The sequence below is a fragment of the Taudactylus pleione genome, unplaced genomic scaffold, assembly GCF_031769625.1.
Source record: "Taudactylus pleione unplaced genomic scaffold, aTauple2 ptg000129l, whole genome shotgun sequence".
NCBI lineage: Eukaryota > Metazoa > Chordata > Amphibia > Anura > Myobatrachidae > Taudactylus > Taudactylus pleione.
This window is the reverse complement of record NW_028284531.1, coordinates 17,620,705-17,643,419: the sequence shown is the minus strand read 5'-3', so window position 1 is coordinate 17,643,419 and position 22,715 is coordinate 17,620,705. Positions and strand designations below refer to the sequence as shown.

Sequence of the window (22,715 nt, the reverse complement as noted above, 5' to 3'; positions counted from 1 at the left end):
GTTGGGCAATCGTAATCTCACTTACATACATTAACTTAAATTGTACCTCCTAGACTTTTATGGAGGCGGTACCAGACAGTGCTCAGAGAAAATTACTATAATCAGCATAGATGGAGCATCATAAGCAATTGAAGTGACATCTCCTTGATATTTCATTTTCACAATAATTGCTATCTCTTACTTTTTTTTGGGTGCCAAATGCAATAAAACAAATTGAGCTCAAACTCCCTTATATCGCATAAAGAACCCAGCTGTGCTGATAAAGGTCAAATAGTACAAACAGCAAAGAAAAGCATGTCAGTTATGTTTTCTCTGTCATCACTGCCCTTGCTCCTCTTTTTAAATTCACCAAGTTGCCTAGGAAATACTAAACCAATCGCTGCATTAACACTTTAATACAGCCTTTAGGATGAAGCGTTCCTAAGCAACATTTTAGGAATGGTGACGGTCCTGAGATACTGGGCAGATTTAAAAGAAGAGTCAAACAAAGACACATGGTAAACTGAAAAAGGAAAGTTAAAAGGATCATACAGCTAACCCCCCCCCCCAACACACACTTTAAAATGGTGACTGAGGGGTATGGTGGGCATTCAAAGACTAATCATGGCACAATACTTTGTTATTATTTATTCTGCTCACACCCCTTTCCATAGTTTCCCACAACCACATATCCAGCCCAAGCAGTGAGAAGAACTAGAGGATTTATTGGAAAGGATGGAGCTGTATGGAGCTCCCGTCCCTAATTAGCAAATTGATGCTCAGATCCATAAAAATAGTTTTGTACTTACCAGTAAAATCCCTTTGCCTGATTCCATGGGGGACACTGAGGCTCTGGGGTAAAGATGGTGGTAAGTGGAGCCTGGTACTTTAAATCTTCAATGATTTTGACTGGGATCCTCCCCCTTTATACCCCACTTGACTCCAAGCCCAAAAGGATACAGAGAGATCAGAAGAAATGAAACCCCGAACCAACCAGTCAACAAGACAGTTGGTCTGCAGAAGCCTTATGGTGCGCAAGCAAAGAGGCACTACTGACACAGTGTAATGAGCTGTAACCCAGGAAGTAACCTGTTGGCCTCCAGCAATGTAAGCCTGTCAAATAGCATCACAAAGCTGCAGAGAATCCATACACTTTATTGCCAGTCAAACCCTCTTGCGAGAATCATAGTGGGCAAAGAAGTCTTCCATTTTAGGAATATCAGAGGTAAGGCAAACATAGGTCTGAAGGGCACAGACCACATAAAAAGAACAACATGCCTCATCCTCAATGGAAGAGCCATCATTGGATAAAACTGGAACCACAATCAGATGATTTATGTAGACCCGAGAAATCACCTTCAGCAAGAAGGAGAGCCGCGAATAAAGTAGCACTCTGTCATCGTGAAACACTAGAAAAGAGAAATGACAGGACAGGGCACTGATCTCTAAAAACTCCTTGCTGGGGCAATGGTAAGGAGGAAATCAGTCTTCCACATGAGATACTTGAGATCGACTGAAGCTAGAGGCTCAAAAAGATCAGACTGCAAGAAACAGAGGACCAAATTGAGGTCCGACAGAGGAATAAACAGCAGTTGTACATGAAGGACGCCTTGTAAGAATGTCGGAAGTACAGGGAGCAAGGTAAGGCGAGGCTGAAAAACCACAGATAAGACCAAGACCTTCTAAAGTACCAACAGGAGACAAGAAACCCAAAAGGTGGAAGAAGGAAAATAATTTCAAAATAGACCATGTAACCTGCGCTCCTTCCATCGCAAGAGTCCGAAACCAGGTTCACCACACCATATGCTATCCAATACGAAAGAGTTCTTTATTGGTGAACATGTATTTCAATAAAGATTCCAAATCCTGGACTTCTAATAAGGTTCTCACCTCAAATAGGTGAAAATAGTTCCTTGAAAGGTATCTTTTTCTTCTCTCTATACCATCAGCATATACCCACAAGTGGGGAAGGTCCTCAACATATGGGCATCAATCATATAGAGCCTTCCGAGAAAGGCACACATGAAATGAGTTGTGGTGACAAAGAGACACCCGGGTTTACCACTCCTCCTTTGCACGTGGACCTTCGCAGGATCTCCTATGGTCACAAATGGGGTGCACACCTCCTCCACAGGTGCGCACCTATTTGAGGTGAGAACCTTATTAGAAGTCCAGGATTTGGAATCTTTATTGAAATACATGTTTACCAATAAAGAACTCTTTCTATTCCTTGAGTACATAAACAGAAATCAGCGCTTGGTGGCCCTACCTATAATTTGTATTGGAAGAAGGAAAATGCTTCTTATCACACCAAGCATCACCAAATCCAATGATAATTCCACGGTGAAATGGGCTTCTGGGACTTCAGCATCATTGGGATAACTGCCTCTGGAATCCCCTTGGATCTCAAGACTGTGGTCTCAACAGCCACACCATTAAATGCATCCAATGTAATGCAGGGTGGACAAAGGGGCCTTGTTGAAGAAGGTCTGGACGATCCAAAAGACACCAGGGGGCTTTAACCAGAAGACGAACTCTGTGGCCAGTCCGGGGCCACCAGGATGACTGTTGCCTGTTCCAGCTTGATGCGTTTTAAAACCTACGGCAACAGCGGAAGTGGAGGGAAGAGATAAATCAGGCAAAAATCCCACAAAATGAACATTGCATTGAATGAGAGAGCCACAGGATTCTGTGACCTTGCATAATACAGCAGAACCTTGTGGTTCAGATGAGACACCACCAAATCCACATCTGGCAGACAGCACCAGTCCATCAGGGCTCGAAAGACGTCTGGAGGGATGGACCACTCACTGAAGATCTTGATGACTTAGGTAGCCAGCTTCACAATTTTCAACCCTGGGAATGAGCATTGCCGATATCGCTGACATGTGACACTCTGACCACTGCATGATGTTGGTTGTCTCTCTCATTGCCAGAGGACTCTTTGTGCACCCTAGTGATTAAGATACATTACAGCTGTGGCGTTGTCCGACTGGATCTTCACTTAAGTACCCTGCAGGTGAATCTGAGTTGCTGTCAAAGCTCTGAATATATCTCTGATTTTTAGCACTTTTATGATAAGGAAACTCTTCAGATGGGACCAAACACCCTGGAACTAGAACTGAAGAACTACAGCCCCCCAGTCCATAGACTGGCATCCATAGTCACCAGAATCCAGTCCCAAATGATGAATAGATGACCTTCGTGGAGATGTCTGGAATCCAGCCACCTGAGCAGGAACAGACGAGCCTGAGGAAAAAAAGGATAACCCAGGACAAGGGGAGAGATGACCTATCCCACTTGGAAAACAGATCCAACTGAAGGTCACAGGAATGAAACCATCCAAAATAAACTGCCTTAAAGGAGGATAAAAGTTTATACCATAGACACATGCAGAAGTGAATTGAAACCACCATCTTGTGTAGGACCATGCTAATCAAAGCCTGGATGGCTGTAATCTCTTCCTGGGGCAGAAAGACCCTTTTAGGGATGTGTCGCACAGCATGCCCTGGAAAATCATCCTTTGCAACAGGACAAGGTTGGACTCTTCGAAACTGATAATGCAACCATGAGGCATCAATACGCGATGTTTCAGGCAAACATGGGACTGAAGTATCTCAGGGGCCTTGAGGAGAATTATCATTGAGATATGGGACAATAGTGACACCCAGTGATCAGAGGTGAGCCACCATGACTGCCTTATCTTCGTGAAGACCCAAGGGGCAGTTGAGAGGCCAAAGGGTAGAGCTTTGAATTGGTAATGAGCGTAACATATTGCAAACAGCAGGAGGGATTGGTGAGGCTCCTAAATGGGAATGTGGAGTCAAGCATCCCTGATGTCCAGAGACACAAGGAACCTCTTCCATGCCAAACAGAGTGACTCCATTTTAAACTTCCAGAATCGTAAATGAACAGTGAACAACTTCAGATAAAGAATGGGTTATACAGAACCGTCCGGCTTGGGAACCACAGATTTGAATAGAAGCCCTGACTCTCTTGATCTGCAGGGACTGGTATCACAACACCCATGAAGAGAAAAGTCTGCACAGCCCTCCCCAGAGCCAGATGCTTCTGACGAGACACAGGAAGGCCCATGGTGATAAACCTTTGAGGAGGAAGGCCCAACAGATCTATCCTGTAACCCACAGAGAGAAAGCCTCTTACCCAGGCATCAGAAGATATCCAAAGCCAGGTGTCCTGAATACGAAGTAGATGGGCACCCACAACAAGATCTCCCATGTGGGGGCAACTCGTCATGTGGAAGGTTTCTCTGACAGTCGGACTTCAAGTCAGCGGTCAGACCAGGATTGTTGGCCCATAGATCTGCCCCTCCTATTCAAAGAGGACTTTGAACCACAAAACGTAAGGAGGGCCCTCACAGGCTTTTTGCCTTGGGAGCTGAGGGGAGAAAAGAGTTCTTTCCCCCGTGGCAAGGGCAATGATCTTATCCAATTTTGGTCCAAAGTGGACATTATCGGTAAAAGGCATTTCCTCCTAAGATCACTTAGATTCTGCATCGACCTGCCAGAATCTCAACTAGAGGGCAAGGCGAGATGCAACCGCCGAAGAAGAGACCTTGGAACAGACCAAACAAGCATCCATAGCCGCCTCGCCCAGATAAGAAGTAGATTCCTGGATTTATGCTCGACCAGAAAATCAAGTCTGAACACATGGTACCAAAGTCCATCACAAAGCAGGTCCACCCATTTTTCTACCACCGTATATCACCCAGACGGAGACCAAGAGGGGCAAAGAGAAGCCCCAGCTGGAACATAGATGTTCTTCAGAGTGGATTCCAGCTTACGATCAGAGCTAGCTTGAAAAGAGGAACTGGAAAAGTAATCTTTCTGGACAGTCTGGAGATGGAGAGTCCCACTAGCAGCGGGATTGCCATTTTGATCTATCCCCAGTCGGAGAGGGGTAGAAAGATAACATGCACCAAGATACGGATGGGACCAAGCCGCAGCTAAGGTATCTTCGAACTGCAGAAGCAGGAAATATAACTGTCCATTTATGTCTCCCCTGGAAGAGAGAATCCTCATGAGACACATTTCTCATGAGATCTGCAGAACATCTTTCACTACCTTAATCAGAGCCTCGACACCCCGGACATCCGAAGAATCATCCTCCATCACTGAGGATAGATCCACATCTGAGTGTTCAAAAGGGTCGTCCTCCACCTAAGAGGAAGACTTTGAATCGGAACCTCCCAGGACTGAAGTATGCCCTGGAGCCTATGCTTCTGCAAGCAGGGTTTGTCCTGTGAACACCTGGATGCAGGATCTAAAAGCTTTTCTAAGTAGGAAGAAAAGTGATCCAAACCTTGGACTGAGTTAGAAGGCCCCTGGGCCCAAGGCGGTTCTGCAGAGTGGGTAGTGGATCACAGTGCTCTGAACTCTGCAATGAGGAAGAATTTCCCAAAGCCATGTTCTGATGTCTGCTAGCGGCAAGCTGTTGCAACAATTCAGACATTGCACCAGCCAGGGTTGTCACCCCTAGCATGGCGCGGTTCCTGCCTGTGTATCTCCATCAGTGGACACGCCACCCTGGGGGTGACAACCCTGGGTGGATGGCACTAGTCATTGGAATGTAACATATTTTGTTTGTATATATCTTTAACTGTACGTGTAGAATGAAATGTGTATTATATTTCAAGTGAGCTATTATGGGTCGCGTGGGCACTGGCAGCACTACAGATCTCCATAGAATGTGCTCTGCGTGGTGGGTCCCTTGCTGTGCATATGAGTTGCTAAAATATGCAATATATATATATATATATATATATATATATATATATATCCAGCCACCCCCCGCTATAGCCTGCTCTCCAACTGCCCCCTCCCATTCCATTAACAATATTTACCCTCATAGCCTCCATGCCCAGTGTTCTTCCTAGTCTGTACACACACTAGCCCCCACTTTTTCTCAGCCCAATGGAACATGGCTATTCTGTGATTCGGCACCAGGTAGGCATACTGCAGAAGGGGAAGTAAGCATGGAGGATGGATCCTACTTACCTACTACTGCCAGCCTTCAGGTGCACGTTGCAGCTGCAGTGTCTGAAGAAGCCACGCTGAGGGTACCTGGACACAGACCTGTGAGGGTTGTGTCCCACGTTGTAGGCAGACTCCAGTAGCCCAGAGTCTGCCTGCAGCAAAATTAAAAAAAGCAAACATAGCATCAGCCTGAAAGGACGCCCGGCTTCACTGAGCACTTAAACTAAACTGAGTCAGGTGAAGGGGAGGAGTCAAAATCATTGAAGATTTAAAGTCCCAGGCTCCACTCACCGCCATCTATATCCCAGAGTCCCATTGGAAGTAGGAATACAGCTTACTTGTGGTACATCTTTAAGTTACAGTAGATGCACTGACCGGTATTAAAATACTGCCTGCATACCATGGCAATATATATATACCATGGCAATATATATTTCAAGATACAAACCATTTTTTATTATAAAATCGCTTTAAGGGTTTTATAGCCTTTAGTTATTTTCAATTTATGTTTCATAACCGGTAAAATACAGTTACTAAATGGCAAGAAGTTTTATATGTGGGCTATAAATCCACTTTCATTTATTTTGTTTTAAGTAGTACTATTTTTCTTAATATTACTATTTTTTTTTTTACAACAAAAATGTTGTGTATCAATTTTAGAAGAATACAAAGCTTGGATTTGAGAGATCACATTGCAATATCTCCCTGTCCAGTACCTGTGAATACAACGTTTACTTTCCAAGTATTCCATTCCAGCCGCAGCATTCTCTGACATCCTGATAAGCTCCTTTGTCTTCATTCTCGGACCGTCATTCCGCAAGAATGTCAAAAAGTCTCCACCTTCAGGAGAACAAGACAATGACAATCCCTTGGTTAAGTTAAGATTTAAGCATGTGCTCAAGAGGCATATTGCAGTGACAGAAGACACCCGCTGGGGGGAAGTATAGTGCAGAATATGGGCAGACGTACACTGATACCCAATATTTGTACACAGGGATATAAGAAAACTGTGATTTTCCCTTTGTGTTCTTTCCTCGTAACCCCTGGAATCTTTTTGTTTTTCTTGTTGTTATATTTGCAAAATGTATTCACACTATAATTGTATTTAATGTGTATCTTACTGTTGATACTGTTTTGATACATTTGTGATAGCTAATACATATTGATTATACAAAAAAAGAAAAGGAGATTTTCTTGTTCACATCTATCTATCTATCTATCTATCTATCTATCTATCTATCTATCTATCTGGCCTATATTTCTATGTGTATGTCAGCTGTCCTGTGATTTAGACATAATACTTTTTGTTTATTTTTATTTTATTCTATGCACAATATGATAAGGTATATCTTCAACAGAAAATTAAATCCTGTGGCACTAAGCCAGAATGGTACATGGTATAACACACTGCCTGCTGAATCACCAACTAAATCTTTATAATAAGCGCAGAGCCGGCCCTAGCCAATTTGGTGCCCCAGGCAAGATTTTGGCTGGTGCCCCCTAGCAGATACAGTAATGCCACCACCAATACATATATACATATACAGTATATATATATATATATATATATACACACACACACACACACAGTATATATAATACGTGAGCACACTACAACAACACTGTTTCCTCGGTATCCAAACGCACGCAGAGGGGCGATTGTTGCGCTCTGCGCATGCATTGCAATGTGCGAAGGCATCACTGCAATCGCAAGGAAGTGACCATTTGGGGGGTGATCGGCAAAATGCAGGTGTGCCTGTGCGTTTGAACGCCGTTACAGGGGCGTGCATAAATTAGCCACTGCGATGGCATACGCAGCCTTTGCTCTCACTGCGAACAGGAAGTTTAGCAATTTCTGAGCAAGGTCTGACCTTGTGTAATAGAGCGTGAGGCTCCGATGTTACTTGATGGTACCAATGTTTTCGCAGACTTGCAAGGTATTACGGATGTGATAAAGGGGAAGTGGGCATCTTTATATTGGCCTGCGACGGCAACGCGGTCGCAGTGATTAGCATATTTTCACAGCAGAACTGCGTGAGCTACTGCACCCATGATCGCATTTGTGATCCCTACTGAATCAGGCCCTAAATAAACGTTCTGGTGCTAGTACTGAGCACACATTGACAAACAAAAAACGCAAAAAAAGTAAAAATGACAGTGTATGAAACTATTTGGGGCAGGTTGTCCACCCCAGCATGATTGTTTTGCACCCCAAGGGGGTAGAGGCACCCCTGGTTAAAAACCCCTGTGCTATGCATTACATAAGATATTTCTTACCATTAAAAACATTAATAATTTTATTTTCACAGTTTAATTTTGTAGGCAATAAATTATTGTTTAAATCTATACATATCTGCAAAAATGTTAAGTAAAACTAATTTTCATTGGCTGAAAGTATTACCCCTGACTCAGCACTGCACAGTGACTGGCCCAGCATCATGTCCTACAGAAAGGTACTATAGGCGCCAGGTGGCCGCTATCTCCAAGACACGATCCCCATTGATGAGAATAAGTGATCCACTGATCCCGTTTCTCGAATGTTCCACGCGCTTCCAGCCTGCGGCTCCGCCCCCTCCCTCGGATTGGTGGATGCCTGGGGCTGACTGAGTCCAGCTGGGAGAGTTGCAGTCGCCGCCAGAACATGGTTGCCATGACAATGAGGACTCAGTTACAGTGGCCATCTTACTTGTAGCAAGAATGAGCTTCTGCACATGTGCAGAAGCTCATTCTGACAGCTGTGCTGCCCGATCGGAGCTAAGCTCCGATTGTGGTAGCTGCTGGTGGGGAGCTGGTAGTCGCCGGCACCGTCGCTATGGGGCAAGCGCAGAGCCGTGGGATGCCCTAAGGCATTCCAGATGCCCTAGGCATTTACTTAGAATGCCTATGCCTAGGGCCGCCTCTGAATAAGCGTGAAAGTGTGTCTGCCTGTCCGTTATGCACAGCCAGAATTTTGGACCTAGCTCTACCAAATTTGGCAGGGTGGAGTAGTTTGACCAGGATAAAGTTTTTGCATAGGTTTGAACTTCGTCAGGGCCACACAGTCACACAATCCCTAAAAATGGGGACACTTACATTACACAGGTTCTGGGGCTGGCTGTGTAATATGATGTCAGTCTGCCAAAAACCTGTGTGAAAGCTACAAAAGTATAATTTTAACCTCAGTCTGAGCAAGTGTCAAACTTTATGACTCATGCAAGTTCATATTAAATTCAGAGTTATGCTGCGTACACACGGTACGATGGCAACGATCAGATAACGATCAAATGATCGTTGTCTGATCGTCCTGCATGTGTTGGATGTTCATCCAACACATGCAGTAACCCCCTTAACGACTAGAACGACCCTCCCTATAATAAGCAGGCTAACCTGGTTAATATCGACCAGGTCTGCCTGCTTGCACAGACAACGGTAGTTGGTCGATAACGTGGCCGCACAGAAACTGTCAGATTTTAATGATAGGACTGTTAACGTTAAAATCTGACAGCTTATCGTACCGTGTGTATGCAGCATTAGTCCTTTAAAGTGACCATATATATTATTCAGCCCTCTGTGTTTACATGCAAGGGCATAACTAGAATTTTGGGGGCCACATAGCAAGATCTTAATAGCCCCCCACCAGAGGTAAAAGAACACATACATTTGCCCTCACACAGAACCGATTCATGTTATGCCACACAGAGACCATTCAGGTTATGGGACACAGTAGTACCACTTATACACATTATGCCATGCAGTAGCAGTGCCCCTCATACATTATGCCACCCAGTCATGCCCCTTACACATTATAGCACACAGTAATACCCTTTACAGATTATGCCATATAGTAGTAATGCCACATATGACAAATTATTCCACACAATAGTAGTGCCCCTTACACATTATGCCACACAGTAATGCCCCTTATAACATTATGCCACACAGTAATGCCCAATACACATTATGCCCCCCCAGCAACTCACCTGTCCGTGTCCCTCCAGCAGCCTCCCTCCTCCCCCTGTATGCCATCAGATGCCAGCAGGTGTGGATTTGGGGCTGGGCCACCAGCTAATTGCAGCTGGCGCACTGGCAGGCAGTGGTAGACGTGGACACACAACACAAGTGCAATTTGAATCTGGCGCCGGTTGCAAGCTAATCAGAGCTCGAAGACTGGCAGCCAATCAAGAGCTGCCACTGCTGATTGGCTGCCGGTCCGCAAGCTCTGACTGCCTTGCAACCAGTGGCACTGTCTCTCCATGTCTGCTTGCCGGTGCACCAATCAGCTGGCAGGCCGGCACCAAATCAATACCGCTGCCACCAAGGCCCCCCTCGGCAGCCCTGACTGGACCGGCCCACCTTGTGTGCAGGACTGTGTGCAGAGGGTGCGGTGGGCCACAGAGGCAGCTTAGACACCATAGCAGCCGCACCCCTTGCACCCACAGCATGTTAGCAAACAGTGGGGTCCTTTTCAGGATCAATGGAATTAGGGTATAGACAAGGAAATGTAAACAAATAAAGACTGCAGGTGTACTTCAGGGTTCAGTCTTCAACCCGGGCAATGCTGGGTACCCCAGCTAGTAAGTGAATAAAACAAAGGTATTCAGGAATTCTCAGTCAATTAATATAGTAATGGCCTCATAGAAATACAGCACTGTTCATTGTTTTGTTTTAATTATTATCCAATTTGCAATTGGCAACATATGGTCAAACAACCATGCAAATTGGGTATTTATAATTTACAATTTCCAGCCACTAATTGTAATGTGAATGAATTGGGTTCTGTGTTTTGATCATCCTTTTGTACTCCCAATGGGACCACAACTCTGGTTGGATTCCTGCCACATCTGCTCCTGTTATTTGCATGGGGAGAGAGACGCAATTCTATCTATGACTGAATTTTACTACCAATTTCTATATCCAGAGCTCCTTCACTTGAGGCTGTCCATTCAGTCAATAGCAGCTTTACCTTCATATTGGAGACATTTGATTAGGTTGTGACTAGGGCAGTCCAGCTGCATATACCTGTCAGGACTTTGCGGGTGTTTAGCACTTGTTTGCAGAGGTTACCTATCTGGGCATTCGTGGTGTGGTGGCGTGGCATACAGGGTCCTCATGGCTGGCACCACTGGCTGGTGTAACGTTGGCCGGGGATCTGGGGTAGTTTGGTGTGTGTTGCATGTTGCTGGTGTCCTGTGTGTCTGCATAGTGGGTGCCATCATGAAGGAGACCGTCAGCTGACTACCAGTAATCCAATGGTCAGCCAAAGGGAGTTCCTGGGCCAATCCGTGTGCTGCTATGCCTATCAAGCCAGTCTGGCCCAGTGGGGAATTGCCACAAGTAACTATTCCTGGAAGCTGCTTGTTACTGTGCTCCCTGCTGCGGTTGTTGGTTCGGTCCTAGTGCCCTGTGGAAACCCTTATAGGCGTTGTACTCGGCTAATGCATGGTTGAGTCTCGGTCCTCCTTTGCCAGCATTATATGCCCCTATTGTTTACCTCTGCTGACCACGTTCGATCTGGTGACATCCTGTATAGTTGGTTCTGCTCTGCATCCCAGAACATCCTGTATATCTGGTTCTGCTCTGTATCCCAGCACATCCCGATAGCTGGTTCTGCTCCGCATTCCCAGCATAACCTATATAGCTGGTTCTGCTCCGCATCCAAGCACATCCCAAATAGCTGGATCTGCTCTGCATCCCAGCACATCCCAAATAGCTGGTTCTACTCCGCATCCTAGCATAACCTATATAAGCTGGTTCTGCTCTGCATCCCAGCAAATCCCGAATAGCTGGTTCTGCTCCACATCTCAGCATAACCTATATAGCTGGTTCTGCTCCGCATCCCAGCACATTCCGAATATCTGGTTCTGCTCCACATCCCAGCATATGCTGTATAGCTGGTTTTGCTCCGCATCCCAGCATCTCCTGTATAACTGGTGCTGCTCCGCATCCCAGATTATCCTGTATAGCTGGTTCTGCTCCGCAGCCCGCACATCCTGTACAGCTGGTACGATTCCACATTCCAGCATCATCTCTAGTACAACACTTATCAACATGCAGGAAATCTAGTGAACTTCTCCATCTAGGATACTCTACAGCTCTCATACTCACCTGATCCCAACAGCATTCAGTAGCCTGGTTCTATACTCACCTGCTACCCATGTCTGGTTTCTAATTCATATTACAGAAAAAAGGAATTTGCCCTCCAGCACACTGCAGCTAAATCAAAAATACTTGAATCATACATAATAATAGAAATTCAGAGGTATTGGTTACATACATTTGCAAATATATGAAAAAAGCGCTTATTCATATATTTGCAAATGTATGCAACCAATACCTCTGAATTTCTATTATTATGTAGGATTCAAGTATTTTTGATTTAGCTGCAGTGTGCTGGAGGGCAAATTCCTTTTTTCTGTAGTTCAGTGTAAACCCCGCCCTTTACAAGCACCTGTAGTATGTCATTAAGCTGACTGAGCAACTACCATATTTTTTGCTTGCAGTTTGGAGAGGCATGAAAGGACTCAGCATTAGGAGGAGGTGCTGATCCTTATAGTGCCATGTGGAGGTTTTTTGGGGTACCTCCAAGGTAAGTTAGCTCTCAGCTCATACATGTACTGTTATCATGCAGTACACCAATTTGTAATTATATGACCCAGAGTGGGTGCTACTATTATGTAGCAATAATTATTTTGGGGTGAGCGTTTGGGATTGGGGCCCCCGGGGTTGTTCTGGCTGGACCTTTCTCATGGCATCACCACTTAATTCACATAGAATATTTTTTCACTTCTCTAATCGTTTGTATATTATTTATGTCATTTTAATTCTTTTACATTTCATTAACACTTATTGATTTATCTTTACACATCTATGCTTTACACTTCATTATCAACTTTTTTCCCCTTTTCGTGTGATGCCCTGGGGATGGTCCTTGGTTTTGAATTTTTTGGGGTGCCTTGATTCTCGGACGTGAACCCCTTAATGTTAGGGACGCTGGTATAGAGGAGCCTTGACAGTGGCCCAGCGCTTATTCATATTTGCAAATGTATGTAACCAATACCTCTGAATTTCTATTATGTAGGATTCAAGTATTTTTGATTTAGCTGCAGTGTGCTGGAGGGCAAATTCCTTTTTTCTGTAGTTCAGTGTAAACCCCGCCCTTTACAAGCACCTGTAGTATGTCATTAAGCTGATTGAGCAACTACCATATTTTTTGCTTCTAATTCATACTCCCATCTGCTAGAGACGCCCCCATTACTACCCTCACCTCGTCGGTGACTAAAACCCACCAAGATCTGAGAATACCTAGTTTATATGGTTTCTCTTTTTTTAATGAATGTTATCAATATATTGTATTTCTGAAATTAAATTTGTGTCTTTCATTTTATCCACAACCCATACTCTTTAATATTTATCTTTTATTGAATACCTATTTAGCGCTGTTTTCTTGATTAGTTGTAATTTTTACATGCTTATGGTGCATACACACGATCAGATTTTTCCTTCAGATATGAACGATAACGATTTAAAAATCGTTCAGTCGTTCATATCTGAAGGAAAATCGTTCATATCTGACATGCCTGAACGATGGACGATCAACGATGCGCGTTCCCGTTTGTCAGATAACGATATCTGACATCTGATGGGTTTGCAGTCAGACTTGGACGATTCCATTCATTTTAATGCAGTCAAAAATCGTTCAATCGTTCAAAACTTTGGTAAAATCGTTCAAATCGTTCAGTCGTTCATCTGACAAATCTGACCGTGTGTACGCTCCATTAGTCGTGGAAGCTGATGGATGAAATTGTTGTTTTGTATAGAACAATTTGATGGGTGACTGTGAGGGGCACATGGGGGTGATTTAATTCTTACGTGGGAATTTATCGCCCAGGCTATGTCCCCAGGAGCTATTCAATTAAATCCCGTTATGGCCACTATTTTGCACAAGAATGTACAGGATTAGCTGCGTTAAGCAGATTCTCTCGTACTAAGTGTCGGGTGCGATTTAGTTGCAGCGCGCCCGACTCTTGTGACCAGCTCCGAAGCCCTACTAAAGACAGATTTCTGCTCTCACCTCAGGAGGATGCGAGCAGAAATTGCTGATTAATGCAGCCTCTGAGCTTATCGCAGAAATTAATTAAATAGCTCACAAGCACTTGACTTGGGAGCTAAATTCTCACGTTAGAATTGAATTGCCCCCAAAGATATGATGCCTTATTCTTAACTGCTACAACATAAAATCGAATTTTGTGGGCTATTACTGTATGTGGAGATGGAAATATGACAATGCCTAATTCACTTATTATAGACAGTGTACCTATGAGCAAATATGTACTAATCACAGGCTTGTATCAAGGCTGATACTGTCAGCTACTGTCACATGATATGCATGTGACGAAACCAGGACAGCATAATACTCACCCTGTACCAGCTCCATGACAATGTAAATTGGATGTTTCTGTGTGCAGACTCCAATTAGTTTGACAATGTTAGGATGACTATATTGCTTAAGAATCCTACACGAAAAGAAAGAAAATGGAAAGCAGATTAGAATGCAGTTAAAGCTACAGGATACTACCACTACGACATCTACATCCAAATTAATATGTTGGGATTAATTGCATTTAATACAGAAATTCTGCTGTCAACATTCTTTGTAAAAATAGACAACTGCAATTAGCATCTAAACTCTAAATTACGGATGTAGAAACTTTATTTCACTACATAGTATTTAATTGCTGCTGATATTCTGCAGTTTTCTTGAACATTAATCACATGGAGCCCAGCAGGAATGTTTTTGCTCAGTAAGGCCGGGAAGTACTAAAGGAAAAATGCGGTAAAAACCCCATTTTCAGGGTTTTTACCGCATTTCCCATATGTACTAAGGCCCGGCCGCACTTTTATCGGTGCAGAGGGTAATGCCAGAAAAACCTGGCGTTACCCTATAAAATCCTATGGGCTTCTTACCGCACCCTGCTGCCGATGGTTCGCCGCCGCCCAGCGCTAGCCCCCAGTCACCTGCTGTCCAAGGTTGCCGGCCCGCGCTCCTCCTGGGTCCTCCGCCTCCTCCTAGTCTTCTTCCGGGTGCAAGGAGGAGGAGGAGCCTGGGGCTTCCTGCACATGTGACCAGCAGGAAGCTCACCCGGCGTCGGCTGCTTCGCAAAGGGCAGCTCTCATCACAAGAGCTGTCCTTTGCGATACTAATCGCATATGTTAGTACATATGCGATTAGTAAGGTTGCGGTGACTGGCGGAATGGTCACCGCAACCTTAGTACATCCCGCCCTTAGAGATATGGATGTAATAAAAGCAGTGGCATAGCCAGGCAGGAGCATGGAGAGCGAATGTTTCCCATAACACTGTGTTTCCTAAACTGTGCGCAGTAGTGTTATGTGGCTGTACGGGTTTTTTCGCTCTGAACTAGAATGATTTGGAATGGCATCTTTGAAGGCTTGGCCGAATACAGCCTGAAGCCTCATAGAGGCAGAGTGCAGCCATTTACACAGGCTACACTATTTAGTGTGCATTTGTGCAGCCCCGGCCCCCTCCATTCTCCTCCTCCTCTGCACAGATTCCCCCCACAGAATCCCAGGCCCCTTGCACAACTTCAGTGTAAGTAGGGTCCCCACTCATCCAATATCCCACCCTGACTCCATTCCCCCCTTTGTTTGTCTCATCCTCTGTTTGTGTCTCTGCTCCCTCTCAGTGTCTGACGACATCTTTGTGTTTTTCAGTCAAAACCTGTGTAAATCTCTGTCACTCCATGTGTCCATCCCTGCCCCACCTCTTTGTGTGTATGCCTCCCAATGTGCCATCTCCCATCTGCTATATAGCAAGAGTCATACAACTACAGTCTCACTTTCTCTTTGGGTCCCACTAGCTGCTATTGTCTCAGCACTGCCCTCTAGAATGTGGCATCCTTCCAGAGGGCCCTCTCTACCCTCTGTCTCATGACTGCACCTCCTTCATCAACCTCATATGTATTTATTCTATTCTGATGTGCAGTTTGTATCTTGCTTCATTTGTAATACTGACTTCCAGGGCTGCGGAGTTTAGTGGCGCCTCACAAATGAACGATGATGCTGTGCAACTTATCTGTATTTGCGCGATTGTGCCTACTTTTATGGGCCTGTGTAATTCTAGCATGACACTGAGCAAGTTCATAGTACATCTGCAGATCTGACAATTGTAAATGTCACCATTAAATATTTTTATTACCTTTTGTTAAATATTCAGTGGGCGATTACAATCTTAGCGGCGTGCACGAATTACGGTAGAACAACATTGCTGGTTTTACCGTGCTCCTCTATGGGCTGCAAAGGAAAATCTGTGCTGTTTGCGGCTGCGCATTGCCAGGGCAATGGTCTGGCTCCCGGCAACTTTCAGCCATTTTGAACAAATGAATTTCCCTCTTAAATGTATGTGTGTATTTCTATGTGCTCTGTGCATTTCTATGGATGTATATGGAGTTTTTCTACATGAGAGATGATGCAGTTTATGGACATTTTCCATGGCTAAGCTACTAAGCAGCTGTTTGCAATCAGGAATGACATGATGACATGAATAAATAAATATACATATTTCTGTATGAGTAATGCTAAACCTTCCCTAATTGTTAAATGAACACCTCCTACTAAATGAAACCTTGTTTATGTGGACTGAGCACACCACAAGGTCATTCTTGTGCCTACCTTACTACTGTGGTTGCTCAGTTCTATTTTCCCTCAGCAAATTGATGATCAGATCCATAAAAATAAGCATACAGCCCGCAGATATAATCATTTTTGTCAGGATACAACAACATTTATAAGTCTCCTGATAAATGTCAATAAACTATATATGCAAAACTATGGAAGTAGTGCAGGTATATGGCTGAATTTGACAAAAGTAGACAAGTAATAAATTAGAAGTTATAGCATATCTAACTACACAAATAGGGAGACAAAATAATGGTTCACAGTGCTGCGTTGTGTTACGAATCATCAGTGGTTAGACTATCTTATAAGACGGTATAGTTTTTTTTTTTTTTGCATTCTGTTTTTATTAGAGGTTTCAAACAAAGAACGTACATCATACAGAAGCAAAACATTATCAACGTGTACGTGTCCAAATGTACGCAAATTAGAAACCACTTTTTTACATTTCAATAAACACATATCACACAGTATAAAGAAGGTAAAGTAAAAAGAAAAACTATATACTAAGTAACAAAAAATGGGGGAACAGGGAAGGGTCTTCATGTTTTAAAAGTAAGTGGTTAGCCAATATAAAGAAGCTGCAGTCTATATTACGGGGTAATTACGGCTGGAAACATATAATTTCTATATTCCATAGAGTTTTTGTATTCCAACCATGGAAGCCAAGTATTAGTGAGAATAAAAGGGCTATTGATGGAGAGGGTTGAAGAGTCTTCCATTGACATGTAGTAATCGAGTCTTTGGAACCAGTCCCTACGTGTGGGCGGGTTACAAGAGTTCCAAAGAATTGGAATGACAGCTCTTGCGGCATTACTCAAATGGCGCAGCAAGGACTTTTTGTAGTATCCCAGTGAGGACTCAGAATAATTTATTAACCAAAATGCTGGATCAGTGGGGACAGGCGCGCCTAAAATTTGTTGTGAAACGGAAATGACCTCCAACCAATATTTAGATAGCTGTGGACAGTCCCACCATATATGTAGTAACGACCCTGGAGCCCTAAGACATCTCCAGCAACAGTTGGATTTTGTTGGGAACATGGCATGTAATAGTGTAGGGTGTCTATACCATCTCATCAAAATTTTGTATTGCGTTTCCTTGATAATTGAGCAAGTTGAGCTGCAGTGTGCCTTGAGAAATATTGTTTGCCATTCTTGCTCTGTGAGGGTAATGCCTAAATCTAATTCCCATTTTTTAGCCCAAGGAGGTATGATACAGGAAGGGTTGTTAAGGAGTATCTGGTAGATAGCAGAAATTGTGTGGGATGGATCGGTTGGTGAAATGCAAAGTTTTTCGAAAGCAGTGAGATCTCGACTAGAAACATTCATTCTACCCGCAGAGGACAGGTAATGGCGAACTTGCAGGTATTTCCAAAAATCTGAATGAGGTATTGACCACCTTTCCTGGATATCAAGAAATGCTTTGATACCTGACTTAGTCACCAGCTGGCCAGTCCGAAAAAGGCCTTCCCGCACCCAGTTAGGGAATTGATTAAAATCAATACCAGGGGGAAAATCCGGGTTAGCCAAAAAAGAAGTAAGAGGTCCAAAGCGTGAAGAAATATAAGGGAGATTTCTTAAAGAATTCCACACCGAAAGGGAAGGAGAAATTGTTGGATGATGGAAATCTAGTTTAGGAATGGAAGGAAGCCAAGGTGTTATTTCAGGGGGAAATTTCATGAAGCGACCTTCAAGGGCAACCCATTGCTTCACCTCTCTATATCTAGTCCACTCAAGAATTCTATTAAGGTGGATAGTGTGATAGTATGCTTTGATATCTGGGAGTTGGAGACCACCCAGTTGTTTTGGTCGAGTTAGAAGAGTACGTTTAATCCTAGGTTGTTTCCTAGACCAAATAAATTGCTGAATTAAGACATTTAGCGAACGGAACCAGGAATCTGGAATCTGAATGGGCAAAGACTGAAAGAGGTAAAGCAATTTAGGAAGCGTATTCATCTTCACCACGCTTATTCTACCCAGCCAAGAAAGTTGTTTCAAATGCCAATGGGAATAGTCCATTCGAATGGAGGAGAGGATGGGAGAAAAATTAATATTAAAGAGATGCAACATGTTTTTAGGAATTTTAACCCCTAGGTAGGTAATATGAGAAGGGTGCCAAGGGAATGGGAAAGCCGACTGCAAACCCGAAACTACAGAAGCATGCGCAGACAGATTTAAGGCCCAAGATTTTGTGAAGTTAATTTTAAAGTTGGACAACTTTCCAAAACGGTCAAACTCATGCATCAAGTGAGGCAGAGACGTCACCGGGTGGGAAACAGTAGCCAATAGGTCATCCGCAAAAAGAGCCAGTTTGTGTTCCTGTTCACCTACCATAATCCCAGAAATAAGTGGATTGGCGCGTATAGATCCGGCCAGAGCCTCCATGCAAAGGATGAAAATCAATGGCGACAGAGGGCAGCCTTGTCGCGTGCCATTGTGTATGGAGAAAGATCCAGACAGCTCACCATTGACCCTCACCCTCGCCGAAGGACAGGAATAAAGGGCCAGAATTCTATGCAGTGTCACGGGACCCAATCCCATGTGTACCAGCACAGACCTCATAAAAGACCAATTAATTCTATCAAACGCTTTTTCAGCGTCGGTGGAGAGTAGGATAATAGGGATCTTTGATTGAGTAGTAGCAAAGTGTACCAAATTGAGGACTTTTGTGGTATTATCACGTGCCTCCCGTCCCTTAACAAATCCGACTTGGTCAGTATGTATCAGCTGAGGAATGAGGGGGTTTAGCCTATTAGCTATTAGCTTGGCATATAATTTAAGGTCCATATTTAATAATGAAATGGGTCTGTAGCTCGAACACAGGGAGGGGTCCTTACCAGCTTTGGGGATGACTGAGATGTGTGCCTCTAGGAATTGTTTAGAAAATTGCGATTCCACTGAGATATGGTTGAAAGCCTTCAACATCATAGGGATTAGTTTATTCTGGAAACTCTTGTAATAACCTATGGTTAAGCCGTCAGGGCCAGGGCACTTTCCCGTAGGTGAAGAGGCTAATGCTAACTCTAGCTCACGCACAGAGAATGGAACCTCCAACGCCAGCTTATCTAGAGGTGAGATAGTAGGAAAGGAAATGGAAGCCAAATAATCAAGAACGTTTTGTGAAGTAAGAGGATTAGAGGATACAGGATTAGTATTAGGTAGGTTATAAAGAGAAGAATAATATTGTTGGAAGCATTCTGCAAGTTTAGAGGTTTCAACTTGAGGCCTTCCCCCACTATCCTTAAGTGTGTGTATGAATCCACATGCTCGCTGGGCTCTCAGCGCTCTAGCCAAAAGACGTCCCGGCTTATTACCCCAGTGATAAAAGCGACTTCTACACTTTTTAACGGACAACTGTATGTTGTTCGAAAGTAATTTGCTAAGAATATTACGAGATTCCATAAGCTTATGATAGTCCTCTTTAGACATGGTTTGTTTATGCGACGCCTCTAGTAATTTAATTTGTTGTAAAAGGGTCGAAATCTGTGCAGATTTTTGTTTTTTAATATAGGAGCCCAATTGAATAAGCTTACCACGGATAACGCACTTGTGCGCTTCCCATATTGAGATTGGGGAGGTTTCTGGTAAGTCGTTGTGGGTAATATAGTCAGATAGCGCAGTATCGATTTCGGCTTTACAGTATGTGTCCTGTAAGAGGGATTCATTTAATCGCCACGTCCATTGTTTAGAGGAAAAATGTGGAAGGATCAACGTCAATGAGACCGGAGCGTGATCTGACCATGTTATTGGCCCAATGTCAGCTTCAGCGAGCATGTGGAGGTGTCTATGGCTGAGGAATAGATAGTCCAGGCGAGAGTATGTGTTGTGAGGATGGGAATAAAAGGAGTAGTTACGGCCCGTGGGATATAATGTCCTCCAGGAGTCTGCCAGTTGGTAATTATGAAACAAAGTCTTGACTTTTTTGTACTTAGCAAGGGGATACCTAGGCGCATCCTTAGATATATCTAGTGAGGGGTCTAAGGACCAGTTAAGATCTCCTCCCAAAAGAACAATACCCTGAAGTAGGGGGTCAACCATATCCATTGCAGACCGGAGAAAATCATATTGGCCCTTGTTGGGGGCATAAATATTGATGAAAGTGAAGACCTGATTATATATGTGGCATGTAAGTAAGAGGAGTCTACCCGGAATCAATCTATGTATGTTTACATCAGAAATGGGGAGTTTGCGTGAGAAAATAATTGCGACGCCTTTCGACTTCCCCTCTGGGTTATTATTATAATAGGCAGCAGAATAATGTCTATCACACAAAGACTGAGGGCGCGCTGCAATTTTAAAATGTGTTTCCTGAACCAGTGCTACATCAACTCTATTTGCCCATAGAGCGCGCAACATTTGAGAACGCTTTTCTGGAGAATTTAATCCTCGGACATTGACGGAGGAGATTAAAATTTTAGTAGGCAGGGACATTATGGATGGCAAAGAAATAATGGCATTCAAAGACCCAAGGGAAAAAAAAGAAAAAACAAATAAAGAAAAAAAAAAAGAAAACAACATTGAAAAACAGACATTAACAAGATATGCAAGATAAACAATACTGAAAAACCCGCGACTGAAACCACGGAACAACAATTATGGTCCGAAGTCTCAGTAGTAATATACATTAAGCGGGTGAGGGGGCACAGGGGATTGGTGTCAACTTCAACCTCAAAAGGTTAGCAAGGTATAAAACTCTAGATATAAACATCAAGACATATTAAAGTTTAGTGAACATTACATTATGGGAAAATATAACACTGTCAATATTAAATATAAATTAGCACTCTATAGTGAACATTATCCTAGAAAAGGGAAATGGAAATACACAATCAGGTAACTTCTGCTGCGGAATGATCTGGGGAAAACCTGTTTCGACGTTGAGGATTCCTGACCGTCTGCCAAGAGGAAGGCCGTGATTCAGTTGAGGGCAAGTCCCATTGAGCTAATGGTTCTTTCCAATCAGGAGTTTCAATTTTCGGAAGGCCCAGAGCAGAACAAAAGGATAATAGGTCAGAGGGGTTATAGAGAGTGTGCGATTTGCCCGAGAGAGTCACCTGCAGGTGGAAGGGGAATCCCCATCTGTACTTTAATTGGCGTTTGCGCAACTCATCAGTCAGTGGGCGTAGAGCTCGGCGCTGTTGCAGAGTATGCCACGATAAGTCCTGAAAGATGTGAATAACATCGCCATTAAAATCCACACCATCTAGTTGCCTGACTTTCCGCATTATTTCCTCTTTTTGGGCAAAGTAGTGTAATCGGCAGATTACATCTCTCGGGCGGTCGGATGAGGAGCCACGCGGCCGCAAAGCTCGATGTACTCGGTCAAATTGTAGCTTGTCGTTTGGGTTATTGCCGAGAATTTCATTGAAAATCTTTGTTAAAGCATCGATTAAGTTCGAGGGGAGGACATCCTCAGGCAAGCCCCTGACGCGTATGTTATTTCTTCGGCCACGATTGTCCAAGTCTTCCATTCTGGTTTTAAGCGAGAGTAGTTCCCTTGATTGTTGGGCAACTATTGTTGTCAACTTAGACAAAGAGGAATCTGTGTGTTCTTGACTATCTTCTAGGGACGTAAGGCGGTCCGACAGTAAAGAAAGATCTTGCTTAACAGACGCCAATTCCTGACGAAGAGTATTTTGGATGTCTGACTTTGTCGGTAATGTCTTGACGTATGTCAGAAGTTCTTGTATGTCATTGTTGGACTTTGTAGAGGATTGCATTGCTGGGGTCTCCATTGACATAGGGCTAGGAGGATTTGATGGATCTGGTGAAGATGCTATTGAGTCAGAGATAGAGTCTTGTTTAGCAGGAGTTGGCAAGAGAAATGGACGTAGGTCAGATTGAGATGGTTCTGTTCTAGGATGAGGAGTCTCTTTCTTGTGAGCAGATTTCCCGGTTTTGCCCATGGCATATAGGTAGCTGAAAATGTAGGTTAATGATAGGCAGTAAACGTTCGTTTAAATGTTACGATGTCATATGAAAAGTTGAGGCAGTCGATCACCAACCCCCAGAGGCCAGGGGATTATTATATAGCCATTATGGATGTATAACGCCTTGTTTCATGGTAGT

The 22,715-nt window shown here is 43.7% G+C and overlaps 1 protein-coding gene across 3 annotated transcripts in view; it reads right to left on the bottom strand.

Moving 5' to 3' along the window:
• Positions 1–22,715, bottom strand: part of FES (FES proto-oncogene, tyrosine kinase) — a 119,179-nt gene that overhangs the window by 15,256 nt on the left and 81,208 nt on the right. For all 3 annotated transcript variants that reach the window (XM_088472909.1, XM_088472908.1, XM_088472910.1), the window contains 2 exons: positions 14,373–14,467; positions 6,692–6,815 (listed from right to left, as the gene is read on the bottom strand). In XM_088472909.1, the coding sequence (XP_088329035.1) occupies positions 6,692–6,815; positions 14,373–14,467 (219 nt within the window). The remainder of the gene's footprint in view (positions 1–6,691; positions 6,816–14,372; positions 14,468–22,715) is intronic.